Source organism: Panthera tigris, chromosome F2 (assembly GCF_018350195.1).
Source record: "Panthera tigris isolate Pti1 chromosome F2, P.tigris_Pti1_mat1.1, whole genome shotgun sequence".
In the NCBI taxonomy this organism is placed as follows: domain Eukaryota; kingdom Metazoa; phylum Chordata; class Mammalia; order Carnivora; family Felidae; genus Panthera; species Panthera tigris.
The window spans coordinates 82,256,350-82,269,344 of NC_056676.1; the positions used below are offsets into that span (position 1 = coordinate 82,256,350).

Below are 12,995 nucleotides of genomic sequence, written 5' to 3' on the forward strand. Positions count from 1 at the left end.
CATTTTAAAACTGGGTTTTTTTTTTCTTATGGTCATGTCTACGAGCCGTTTGTCAGATCCGTGTAGATGGGGTGTGCCTCCTCCTGGGGTCGGCACCTTTGTGTCTAAGAAGACTCTGGCCTTCCAGAGGATGTGAAGATTCTCTATTTTCTTCTAGGAGCTTTATTGTTTGAACTCGCACATTCAGTTCTTTGATTCATTTCTAATTAATTTTGGGGTATGGTGTGAGCTGCAGGGAGCAAAGATTTATCTTCATATGGGCATCCCGTGGCTCCAGCACTGCTTGTTGTGAAGACTTTCCTTTCCCCGTCGTTCTAGTGCTTTCTAGAAAATCAGGTGCCTGGACGTACTGGTCTTCTGGGGCTGCCTTAGCGAAGTACCACCACCCGGGTGCCTGAGCAACGGTGTATTGTCTCACGGTGTCACTGTCACTGCGAGTCTAGGTGTCAGAGGTCCGAGGGTCAGCAGGGTGAGGGAGAACCTGTCCCAGGCCCCCGCCCCACTTCTGGAGCTCCTGGGGGCCCTTGGCATCGCCTGGCTTGTAGCGGCGCCGCCCCGACCTCCCTTTGCGTCTGCATCCCCGCGGGCACCTCCCTGTGTGCCTGTGTCCCAAATTCCCCTTTCGTAAGGGCACGGTGGTATTGGAGTAAAGGCCCACCCTACTCCAGTGTGACCTCATCCTGACCTAACGAATCGTACCTCCAGGGACCCTATTCCAGGTAAAATCACATTCCGAGGTACTAAGAGTAGGGACTCGACGTTACGGGTTAGCAGGTGTCTTTCAGGGACTCTTCTGTCCCACGGACCTCCCCACGCCAACAGCACACGCCCTGAATCGTTGTGCCTTCGTAGGAGGTCTTCTGGTCTGGGAGTGTACCGCCTTCAACTCTGTTCAGGACCGCTCATCTCCATTAAAGAAAAGCTTCTCGTTATAAGATGGATCACGGGCAGAAACCACACGGAATATAAACATATGACTTAATAGCTCGTTTTAACCCAACACCTCTGGGGCACCTGGTGGCTCAGTCGGTTGAGTGTCCTACACCTGATTTAGGCTCAGCTCATGATCTCACGGTTTGTGGGTTTGAGCCCCACGTCGGGCTCTGTGCTGACAGCGTGGAGCCTGCTTGGGATTCTCTCTCTCTCCCAATCTCTCTCTCTCTCTCTCTCTCTCTCTCTGTCACTCCCCCACTCATTCCCTCTCAAAATAAATAAACTTAAAAAAAAATACAAACACTTCTGTATTTATAATCAGGGCTCTTGAACCGAACTCGTCACTGCGGAAGCCCTTCCCTCCACCCTCCTGTTCCAGTAAGAACCTCTTCACCCACCTGATAAGTAAGTTCTCCTGATTGTATAGTAACCACTTCCTTGGAGTTTTGATGATCTATCACATGTACACCCGAGGTCTAGTCATTAAAAAAGTTGATATGTACATTTATGTCTCTTTTTGGACCGTGGCCATTTTGTTTATAATTGTTATAAAATACCCAAAATTTACCGCCCCAACCACCTTCAAGTGTTTGCTTCAGCAGCGTTAATCCCGTTCCCACTGGGCAGCTCATCTCCTAAACTCTCTTCATCCTGCAAAACGGAAACGGTCCCCATTAAACAACAAGCCCCCGTTCAAGCCTTTTTGAAAAATGTGTATTTATTTTTGAGAGAGAGAGTGCAGGGTAGAGGCAGAGAGAGAGGGAGACAGAGGATCCTAAGCCAGTTCTGTGCCGAGAGCAGCGAGCCTGATGGCGGGGCTTGAACCTCGGAACTGGGAGATCATGACGTGAACCGAAGTCAGACGCTCAACCCACAGAGCCACCCAGGCGCCCCTTTTAAAAAAGTCTCACACGTTCATGGATTTTAACACATTTAATGGGTTTCGGTACAGTGCGATCCATACCAGCGATGCTCACGTTGTGTCACCTTTGGATCACGTCAGCCTCTTCCGAGTCGAGTCCTTGGGCATGACCTCAGGGTCTTGGGCGGCTGGTGTTCCAGGCTCATCTTAGATATTTCTTGCCCCAGACCTGGAATCAGCCATTTCTCCAAAAAGCCCTATGTCCTCAGTGAGAAACTGCCCTCAAAGACAGTAGTCGGGTGCTTGTTACTTCTGGGTGGTCACCGTTCCCAGGCCTTTTCAGGAGATGGGACCAAGTAGCGCGACCAGTAGAGACAGAAGGTAGAAAAGCCCGGGGTTCGTACCGATGTTTCCGGTTCCGCAGCCAGACGAGCGAGTCTTTCCATTTACTCTTTTCTCTCACATCTGCATCTCCTTCCTCCCATGAATCTGGTTCTCAAGCTGCAAAGAATTAGAACATCCCAGACGCCCTCGTCTTCCCTCGTGTTACACACGTAACTAACCCTAGAGGCCGATGCTGTCACCACTGATGTGGGTGGGCACACGGCGGGTATTTTGCACGTACTTTCCTTGCCCTCCCTGCGTCACGGCTTTGTGCCGCAGCCGCGTCTGCGCTGTCCCTGCAGGCGGCCAGCCCATGCTGTCCTCTCCCCTGCTCGGCCCTTGTTTGTCATTGTCCTCCTGGCAGCTGCAGAGAGGATGCTTCTCCTTGCCCGAGGCCTATTCTCTGGCGGAGTCCACAGGGAAGGCTCGTGTTGATAAAGTCTTATTTGTGCTTTTTGTACTTGACACTTCGTTTTGATGATTATAAAATCCTTTGTTCACGTTTCCTTGTCATTACTCTGTTTTCTTCTGACGTAGAGTTGCCAGGTTTATAAAAACAAGACGCACCAAATGTTACATGGGACAGTCTTGCACTAAGAGATGATTTGTTGTTTATCTGAAATTCAAATTCACCTGGGCACCCGTATTCATCTCACAGTCTATTCTGGCGCAAACACTTCTTGTTCAAGGCCAACGTTAACCTCATTTTCTTTCCTCTTGTATGACGTGTGTGGGGTTTTTTTATTGTTTTGCTTCTGTTTTCAGACATCCAGAGGGTTTCTTCTTTATTTCTAAAGTCCAGTAATTTTACTCGAATGCCCTGATGTTGGTCACTCGGGGTCAAGCACCGTGGAGAGAGCAGGGAGCCTCCTCTTGACCACGGCCTCCCCTCCGCTGCTGCCCCAGCAGCCCCTGCTCGGACTGTAGTGAGCTCTCTGCTCAGCCACCCCGGGCGTCCTGCAGCGGGGGGCTCCCTCCCCTGCACCCTGCCGGGCTCTTAGCTCACATGTGCCTTCTTCAGAAGGGCCCCCGGACCCTGACTGCCCGTCCAGACCGGGTACCCCATTGACGCTCTGCTTCTCTGCCTCTCATCAGTACCTTGCGTGACATTAATACAGCTTGTGATGGTCTCGTTCATTATCTGCTTGTGTCCCTTGTCCCCCCTGTTAGGACACACACTATTCGGGGGCAGGGCCACGTCTGCCTTGCTCTGTGCTGCTCTCTCAGCGTGTTGCAAGGGCCTGGCTCACGGCTGGCCTCCACGTAAACTCGAGCCGCGCCTCGAAGCTGCGGGTGACAGCACTGTGTCAGGGGTCGTCATCTGCGTGGCAGGAAGATGGGGGGGACATTGTGTTTGCTCGCACTTTGATATTCGTCTGTTGTTCTGAGCCTCAGGGACGTGGCACTGGATTGATGTCCGTCCTTGGCCGTGTCCCCACGCCCTTGAGCCCTGGTCTGTTGCCCCCCGCCCCCCGCCCGATCCCTTTTCCTTTTCCTGCCACAATCTGTGCGATTTTCTATTGAGTGGTTTGCATTTTTTGCTCTTTTGTAACCTTTTCCTGAGAATGTAAAATGTGAACGAAAGCTCCCAGAGCCCATGCATGGTCAGGGACATGTGGCCCCTCTGCGAGCCCCGAGCCTGCCCCGTAGTGGCACCCCACCCCTGCTGTGCGCTCCTGCGGTGCGAGGGTATGTCACGCCCGTCGGGAGCATCACGTGGGGGAACCAAGAAGCTTCATCTCGCGCCCTCACCTAGCAGGACGTTTTTGGTGTCCCCTGGCTGCCGTCGGTGCTGTGACCTAGCTCGTAGCCTGGACCGAGCCAGGCTTGCCATCCCGCGCGGACGTCCTGGCTCCAGTGGACTTGTGCGGACCCTCAGCGTTCGCGACGGCACCCGGCCGGCTCCGGGTCTCACACGGGGGTCTGCGGTGCCTGGCCCTCTCTGTCTTTGCCCCCTGGGCTGCCGTCCCCCACCTCCCCGGCCAGCAGGTGGTGGGTCCGGTGGCATCACACGTCGGCGGTGGGGGCTTGGTCAGCTCTCTTGCCCACTTTTCTGTTGCTCTGCCTGTGTTTTCGTCATCGATCGCCTGGGCTTCTCTTGCACATTGAGGGCACGAGGCCTCTGGTTGCGTGTTGTGTTTCTCTTCTCCGCCCCGGTGGCCACTTCGCAGGCCGCCTCCTGCCCTCCCGAGCGTCGGCGTAACCTTCCTCCGCCCTCCTGTGGCTCCGGCTCCGCTGTCCCGCTGGGCGTGCACGAGGGTCCTTTGCAGCCTCTTATCAAAGGGGCGGCTCGTCTCACAGTTGGGTCTGGAGTCGTGTTTTCCCAGCATGTGTGGTGCGCGTCTCCTGCTGTACTGCGTCGCGGGAGCCCACTCTCTTCGTCTCGCAGCCGGCTGGTGCCATGCTTGGTGCTGGACGCGGGCGTGTGCGACAGGCGCCCGGGCCAGAAGCGGCCCGGGAGCCCCAGGTCCGTGGTGCGAGAGGGGTCGGAGTGGAGTGACCTCTCTCCCAGGGTCGTCATGCGGAAGAAGAGTGCCGTCCCTGGGGCGCCTGGCTGGCTCAGTTAGCAGCGCGTGCAGCTCTTGATCTTGGGAGTTTTGTGGCTTCAGGGCCCGCATTGGGTGTGAAGATTATTGAAAAATAAAACCTTCAGGGGCACCCGGGTGGCTCAGTCGGTTGAGCGTCCGACTTCGGCTCAGGTCACGATCTCACGGTTCGGGAGTTCGAGCCCCGCGTCGGGCTCTGTGCTGGCAGCTCGGAGCCTGGGGCCTGCTTCCGATTCTGTGTCTCCCTCTCTCTCTGCCCCTCCCCTGCACACACTGTCTCTCTCTTTCTCTCTCAAAAATAAACATTAATAAATAAATAAATAAACAAACATACACTTAACAAATGTTATCAGGAAACAGAGGGTTATGTTGCTGCTTCTCAAGGTGGGGTCCTCAGACCAGCAGTGTCAGCAAAACGGGAAATGTGTGCACCTGCGGGTTTTTCCAGGCCTGCTGGGACTGGGGTGCTGTTGGAGGCCCCGCCCTTCAACCTGGCTTGACCTGACTCAGTACACTCTTTCACCTGCTGCCCTAAATGACCAATCTTCTAGCTTTTTCTTGGGCAAAATAATGTGATTTGGGAAGAAGGTCATTTGTCCCCCAGAAAGTGGGCGGGCTGTGCTTAGGCGCCGTCCCTTCCCCGTGCTGAGGGCCATGCTGAGCCGAACCCTGGTGATGAGGTCTTGGGCCTTGTGGGGGTGGGTGGGCCGGCCAGCCTCATCGTGCTGGGGAGACCGAGCCCTCTGCTGGTTTCTTGCAGCTTCTCAGATGGAAGTGAAGAAGCCCTTTATTCTGTCCTCCATGAGGCTTCCTCTTCTGGACACCAACAGCAAGGTAGACGGGGCGCCGCCTGAGCTCCACCGCGAGAAGCTGCAGGAAGTGTGGCCGGGCTGGGCTGGGAGGTGTCACTGACCAGGCAGCAGCCCCTCAGCCACACCCAGACATCAGAGGGAGGGCACACCGCTGAGCGGTCAGCCCTTGACTCGCCACATCCTACTCCTTATACAGTTAACCAGACACGGAGTGGGGCAGTGGTCCCCAGACCCCCTCGGGTTGGGTCGTCCTCCAGGAGGACTCCCAGCACCCCCGGGGGGCGTCACGCTCGCAGTCAGGTTTATCACGGGGAAAGGACACACACCACTATCAGCCAGGGGTTGGGGCGCACCGGGCAGGGCCCAGGAGGGGGCAAACCGCCCTCTCGCCGCGGGGTCGTGGGCAGCGTTGGCTCCCCTGGCAGGGACGTGATGGCACGCACCAGCGTCGCCAACCGGGGAAGCCCCCAGCCCCGGCGTGCGAGGCCTTTATCTGGCTTCCGTCGCGTAGACCCGGTTCACTGCCCGCGTGGCTGACCTCAGTCTCCGGCCCCTCGGGAGGCCGAGCCGATCCCGTGTGGCCCAGAGCCCCGGGGAAACAAGGGCGCTGGACTCTGGATGTCCCCGGGCTTGGCGGTGACCTCCCAGCAGCCGAGGGCAGGGGCGACCCTTCCTGCACACCAGGTTAACCAGGCTCCATCGTCAGGCCTGCTCTTTGGGACCTTCCGTGAGGATTTTAGAAACAACTGAAATGGAGCCCAAACCACTGAGGCCACATGTGTCCCAGACTCCCATGCACAGTCCCTGGAATCCCTTCCTGCTCGCCGATGCTGCTCCGGGACACCCCTGAGAGGGCCACACCGTGTACCACCGACAGTGCCCGTGGCCAGATGCACTCATCCCGAGCGCTCATTATGCGACCGGATGGTTTGCTCGCCCACATCTGCCCCTTCCCACAGTCACTCGGGGCACACGTATAATGGGGGATGACACACAGCTGTGAGTGGCCAAGGAGGCCCAGGGCAGGGACATTTGACCTGACGTGCAAAGGAGAGGTGTCGTGAGGACCTGAGGACCCCAGGGAGGGGGCGTTAGACCAGGGTCTGTGCCCCAGGGCTCCGGAAGAAGCAGGAGGGCCGGGGAGAGTGCCGGCTCTGGGGAAGAGGGTTTTCGGCCACAGTGACTTGGCTGTGCCTTTGAGCCACCAGGCAGGGCCACTGAGGGGGGCTGGGCAGCGGGCTCAATCCCAGGAACGTTTGGGAAACAGCTGCAGACTCGGGGTCCTCGCCCCGAAGCACCGGAGAGGTGCCCGCCCCGAGGGACAGCAGTCCTGCGCCGGGGCGGGGGCGGGGGGCAGAGGGGAGGCCTGTCTGGAGCCAGAGTAGCGGCATGTCCAGTGCCCAGGAAAAGGGGGAGGTGTGGGGGGCGGGAGGGCCTCCCCTGAGGACGTGAGCGTGTGCACAGGCTGGCCGGAGGGCCGCTTGTACAGCTGCGGGGCAGGGAGGACGAGGCACCGAGGCGGATCCGGTGTGGGCGTGGGTGCTGGTACAGGTGCACGTTTAGCTGTGGCACAGGTGTGGCTGCAGGGGCGGGCACAGGTAGAGGAGAGGGAGAGCTTCCCCGCTCCCGGCTGGACTGCTGTGGTGCTCGCCGGGGCTCCCTTCGGGGCCCCTCCCTGACCCCCCTCGGGTCCGGGCAGGTGAAGCGGGCAGTGGTGCAGGTGATCAGTGCCATGGCACACCACGGCTACCTGGAACAGCCTGGAGGAGAGGCCATGGTCGCGTACATCGTGCAGCAGTGTGCGCTGCCCCCCGAGGCCGAGGTAAGGGCAGGCCCCTCACCCACCCTCCCTGGGGCTCCCGAGCTGGCGGCCTCCCGGGAGCAGGCCTGGCCAGAGGGCAGGCGGGTGCGTACGTGCGCGGGGCCTCGGTCCGCGTGCCGAGCACCTGTCTCCCGTGTCCGAGGTGGGGCCTCCAAGCCGCAGCGCCCCTCTTCCTTAGCTCCCAGCACTCAGAAAAGAGGCAGAACAGACGCTTGGTCCTCCCTGGGGCTTTTGTATTAAAAGCGTTACTGAGCAAATCCAAGTTTCTTCTCGAGGGAGAGCAAGGTTGACGGCAGGAACACGCAGGCATGACGGGCTGGTCTCGGTGTCACGGCCTTGAGCCCGCCCTGGCCTGGGCTCTCGTGCCCACAGAGCCACCTGCCTGCCCAGGTCAGCTCAGAGGGGACACGTATGTCCCCACACGGGACCTCTGCGGTTAGGTTGAAATGCCGGGGTGTAACCAGCGCTGGTGGGTGCTGCCGGCCCTCGGGAAGGGGGTCCCGCTGGGCTCTGCTCCCGCAGGCCTGTGGGGGGCCAGGTCCACTGCTGCTTTGGCTGATTCTGGCCTCTGCATTTTCACCGCCGCTTTGGGGCTGTGGGGCCTAAGCTGGAGAGAATCAAGTCCTCTGATTTAGCCTATTAGTTCCCAGTGTTTTGGGGATTTGAAGGTTTCTATCAGGATGTTAAAATCCGTCCAGGTGAACAGCTTTCTGCGGCCACTGCGGACTCGTACTTTTACTGTGCTGTCTCTTGTGAATCTAGCCAGGTCTATTCCTGCCTTTGAGACTCTGTTGGGAGGGCCACCTGGCAGGTTCTGTCGGGAGGAGCGAGCCGCCCTTGATCTCGGGGTTGTGAGTCCAAGCCCCACACTGGGCACGGAGGTTACTTAAAAAAGCAAAATCATTAAAAAAAAAAAAAAAAAAGATTGTCGAGAGATGGTCCTTTTGATCTAGCAGATGATCAGACCTCCAAAGTGGTTCATGTTTGTTCAGTATGAACTTCTATCTACATTTGTAGAACATGCTTTAAAAATTGTCATTCGAGGCCTAAGCACCCCTATTTTTTCTGCTTTTGGCCTTTGACCTCCACGTGAGGACTGTAGGTCTGCTACAGTCATCGAAGTTCTGCTGTCTCTTGGTTGCTCGGTGTTTGCTTCTTGGTATTTGAAAGCACAGACGGAAGGCTCGGACAAAACATTTAGAGAACAGGAGTCATTTTCCTGCCTGGAACCTTCCCAGGGAGCTGGGCTCTGGGGCGCCATCTCACCAGAGAGGACAGCAGGCGTCTCTGGCCGAACCGTCAGCCACGTCAGGCTGCGCAAGTTGTAGCCTATTCTTGGTAGAAAACGGGAGTCTTCTCAGGTGGTTGTTGTTTCCACAAAGGCCCTCCCGTTTCTACGCATGTCAGTGTTGCCAAAGTCCAGGATGAAGCCATCCTGGGGTCCGTGGCTGGCAGGGAACGTGCAAGGTTTCCTTTATTCTGGGGACGAGAGCTCAGCCAGGTGAGCCCGTGTCCTTGGGCAGTTTCAGCGCAGTGTGTGTTACCTGCCCCCGGCAGGTGCCGGACAGGGTCTGCCCTGTTCGCACACGGGCCGTGTCCTCATGGCCCAGAGCCCACAGCCGTGTAGAGCGGTGGTGGCCCCATGCGTGCGCCTGCCTTTGCGCCCCCCCTCCCCCCGCCAACGCCAGCCTCAGAAGCCGGGTCCGGACAGCGAGGACCCCGCCACGGACAGTGTGCGGGACGTCAGCATCAGCACCCTCTACCTGGTCAGCACCACCGTGGACAGGATGAGCCACGTGAGTGTGCAGACCCCCGTCTGTGAGTGACTGCTGCCCCCTCCTGACCTTCTGGCCCTGCGACCGCTGAACCCTGCAGTGGGCAGCTGCAGGGGCAGGGGCGCTCGCCGCCCCCCCCCCCCCCCCCCGCCCATGACCTTGCCGAGCCCCCGCGGCGCCTGGTGGGAGCTCCTGCAGCCGCGCCGCCGACAGACCCCGGCTCTGCCCCCAGGTCCTCTGGCCGCACCTGCTCGAGTTTCTCACCCCCGTGCAATTCACCGGGGCGCTGACCCCGCTCTGCAGGAGCCTCGTGCACCTGGCCCAGAAGAGGGAGGAGGTGGGGGCCGATGCCTTCCTCATCCAGTACGACAGCAACGGTGCGCCCCTGCTCTCCCCGTGCCACCCCTGATGCCTGACCCCACCCTCGCAGCCGCCCCCAAGTCCGCCCCGCCCCAGGTGCAGTCAGGGGCTGGGGCTCTGTGGGCAGGCGGCCCCCTGAGCGTTTCTCCCCCGTCCTTTCCAGTGACCCTCCCTTCACCCTACGCCATCACCACGAGACTCCTGGTAAGCGTTGCGCTTCGGCGCTCTGTGCTGGTGGCGCCGTGTCCCCTGACCACGGCACACCGAGGGGGTCTGGGAAGGCCTGGGCGCTCCCCTCGGTCCCCCTGTCCCGTGACTCCTGCTGTCTCGCAGGTGCTCCCCATGGGGTCGGGGGGACCTGCGTCTCAGAGCCGTCTCTGCCTCCACCTCCCCGGGAGGGCGGCTCTGCGGGGCACGGTGGCCCCTCGGGTCTAGAGCTCCCACCTTTACTTCCCTCAGACCGTGTCTTCCAACCCCTACCTGGGGGACGGCCGCGGGGCCGCCTCGCTGCGTCTCTTGAGCGTCCTGCATCGTAACATCCACCCTCTGCTGGGTCAGCGGTGGGCCACCACCGTCCCCCTGCTGCTGGAACACCTGGATGGTGAGGCTCCGGGCGCCGGGTGGTGTTCCTCTGCCGGTTCGCATCCGGGTTGTAGAGACCACGTTTTCTGAGGTGGAAGAAACGGCCCCCACGGAGGTTCGGGACACAAGGCGGGAAAGGCGTTCCCTGCAGGGTGTCCCCTGGGGGCATCTGGGGTGTGGGAGCGCCTTGGTCCTCCTGAACACAGGGCGAGGCCAGCCTGGAAGGCTCTGGGTGAACTCTGCTTCTATCGACGGGCGTGGGCTGGGCTGACAACATGACTGGTCGTTTCAGAACATACTGAAGAGACCCTGTCCCAGAAGGAGTGGGAGGAAAGGCTGCTGGCGGTAAGGATGGGGGCGGGGGGGCGGGGGGGGCAAGGCCGTGGCCTGTCTTGGGGGTGGAGGCCTCTCCAGCCTGGGTCAGGACAGCTCAGGGAGCTCAGTAGGCGCTAGTGGGGGGGGGGGCAGGGGAGGATGGGGGAGGTATGGGGGGGGGGGCCGGGGGGAACCACCTGCTGCTGCCCTCACAGGTCGCTCACCCTGCTGTGACAGAGCCAGATTTCAGGGGCTTTGAGCTTCTGGGGCCCGGGAATCCTCTCTCCTGTCCCCTGCCAGGCCCACCGCGTGTCTGACCACCCAGGGTTTGCTCTGCCTGGGCTTGAAGGTCATCAACAGACAATTCAGAGCCACAGCACAGGACCACCCTGAGGTCACTGCATGTGACGTCACGGGGCCTCAGTGCCCTCCCCGGCCCCGTGAAGGGCTGCATTCCTGGCCCCTCACTGCTTTGGCCCCTGCCCACAGTTCCTTCGGGACACTCTGGCGGTCGTGTCTGACAACACGTGGATTTGCCAGCTGAGCCTAGAGATGTGCAGACAGCTGCCCTGCTACAACGGGACGCCCCAGGAGAAGGTGCACGGGAGGGGGTGCCCCGGGGGGGGGGGTCTGGGCAGCGTCCTTAGGCTACTGTTCTTTTGCCTTGATTCCATGTGATCTTCTGCACGAACCTGTCTCCAGTGGCCTGTGGCCCTGGCAGAGCCAGAGAGGGAGGGCCCGTGAGCCTCCTCCCAGAGGCCCACGGCTGGGGGTGCAGGAGCCCATCGCCCCCACTCCTCGAGGTGGCCACCGTCGTGGGTGCCCGGCGGCCCCTCCCGTGTCTGCTTGGCGCTCCCGCACTCAGGCGTCGGGCGCGGCCGTGCTCCTTGGCTCTGTTGCAGAACTTCCTGTATAAATGCGTCGGAACCACGCTGGGTGCCGCTTCGAGCAAGGAGGTGGTGAGGAAGCATCTGCAAGAGCTTCTGGAGACGGCCAGACACCAGGAGGAGGCCGAGCGCGAGGTGGTGCCCTCCCCAGAGCCTCTCTCTCCCCTCAGGCACTCGGCGTGTGCGTGCGTGCGTGCGCGTGTGACTGCACCTCTCTGGAGCGTGTGCGTGCGCAGGGGGCTCCTTCCCACCCCTGTCCTTGCCCAGGTGTGAGCGCACCTGTGCGTCTCCCAGGGCCTCGCCTGTTGCTTCGGGATCTGTGCCGCCTCTCACCTGGATGATGTCCTGGCCCAGCTGGAGGACTTCATGAGGTCAGACGTGTTCAGAAGATCCACCGGCATTTTCAACATTTTTAAGGTACAGGGGTCAGGGTGACCGCTGGGGCGGTGGTGGGGGGCATCTGGGTGGGACCAGCCGTGCTTCTGTCTTGGCCGTGCTGCTGTGATTTGGGGTCCTGCGGCTGCGGGTTCTGGAGCTTCCTGGGCTCAGGCAGCCTGCCGGTTGGGGCCAGGGCAGGGAGGTGGCATCCGGTCCGTGCTTCTTTGGGGGTGGGGCTGGTGGGTATGACAAGGGGCAGTCCTGTGCTGGCCGTGGGCTCTGAGGGGGCTCCCAGGGGCCAGGATGGGACTGCCCGCCTGCTGTGTGCGTGTCCTCTGCCCCCCGGTGGCCAGCGAAGGCTGCATTCTTGGGGAAGCCTGATGCAAGGGGCATGGACCGCTGCCCCGTCCGCCACCCCAGTCCTCGTCTCCTGGTGCCTGTGGCAGTTACAGAATCTCAAGTCCGGGCCGGGTGGAAGGGCTCCAGAGCAGCCACTGAGAGGGCAGGGGCCCCTGCCCCCCCCTGCCCCGGCCCCCGAGTTGGCTCTCAGCTCCCAGCCCTCCCTTCTGCCCACCTCTCCCATCGTGGTCCACCGCTCAGCGCTTTCCCTTCTGCTGCTCTGTCCCCAGCGGGCCCGTGGCTGGCCTGCCTGTCCCGTCCCGTCCCCAGCGGAGAGACTCTCCGGTGGCGCCCTCCACTCCTTCGGTTATGCCTCTGACGTGGCTGGCCAGCTCAGCCCTTCTTCCGGAGGGACCTGGGGGTTCTGAGCGCAAGGCTTCCTATGGGGGGCAGGTAATGGCCCGTAACCGAGGCCCCGCCGACCCCTCTGGCCTCTCAGGACCGAAGTGAGAATGAGGTGGAAAAGGTGAAGTCAACTCTGATCCTGTGCTACGGCCACGTGGCAGCACGGGCCCCCCGCGAGCTGGTGCTGGCCAAGGTCGAGTCGGACATCCTCCGGAACATATTCCAGTACTTCAGCACCAAGGTGGGCGCCTCGGCAGACTGCTGGCGTGGGGGGCGCCACGCAGGCGGGGCAGGGACATCACCGCCAGAGCGTCGCGTTTTAACTCACTTCACTTTTGTTGTCAGGTTCTGGGAATAAAGGTAGAGACCAAGGTACAGTGTGTAGGGGCTAAGTGTGAACTATGCCTTTTCTCTTTTCCGTGGGCTGGCCTGGTTGTGAGCTTCAGGGGCAGAAGCCAGGGGGACGCCCCCTGGGGCTCCCCGGTCCCAGTCCCCAGGGATAGCATCGGGGAGCATCGTGCCGGGACGGGTCCCCACTCACCTCGGAGCAGCTTCTCCTCTTACAGCCACAACAGGGGCCCAGGAGCTAGTGTCC

General features: G+C 60.5%; 1 protein-coding gene across 8 annotated transcripts in view; it reads left to right on the forward strand.

Annotated features, from left to right (window-relative positions):
• The window catches only part of MROH1 (maestro heat like repeat family member 1), a 62,182-nt gene that overhangs the window by 28,778 nt on the left and 20,409 nt on the right, over window positions 1-12,995 (forward strand). For 7 of the 8 annotated variants that reach the window (XM_042972665.1, XM_042972672.1, XM_042972666.1 and 4 more), the window contains 12 exons: window positions 5,486-5,559; window positions 7,237-7,359; window positions 9,048-9,155; window positions 9,367-9,511; window positions 9,658-9,698; window positions 9,954-10,095; window positions 10,369-10,421; window positions 10,881-10,988; window positions 11,294-11,413; window positions 11,573-11,695; window positions 12,495-12,641; window positions 12,746-12,772. In XM_042972665.1, coding sequence (XP_042828599.1) covers window positions 5,486-5,559; window positions 7,237-7,359; window positions 9,048-9,155; window positions 9,367-9,511; window positions 9,658-9,698; window positions 9,954-10,095; window positions 10,369-10,421; window positions 10,881-10,988; window positions 11,294-11,413; window positions 11,573-11,695; window positions 12,495-12,641; window positions 12,746-12,772 — 1,211 coding nt within the window. The remainder of the gene's footprint in view (window positions 1-5,485; window positions 5,560-7,236; window positions 7,360-9,047; window positions 9,156-9,366; window positions 9,512-9,657; window positions 9,699-9,953; window positions 10,096-10,368; window positions 10,422-10,880; window positions 10,989-11,293; window positions 11,414-11,572; window positions 11,696-12,494; window positions 12,642-12,745; window positions 12,773-12,995) is intronic. The other variant, XM_042972671.1, reaches the window with a different exon arrangement.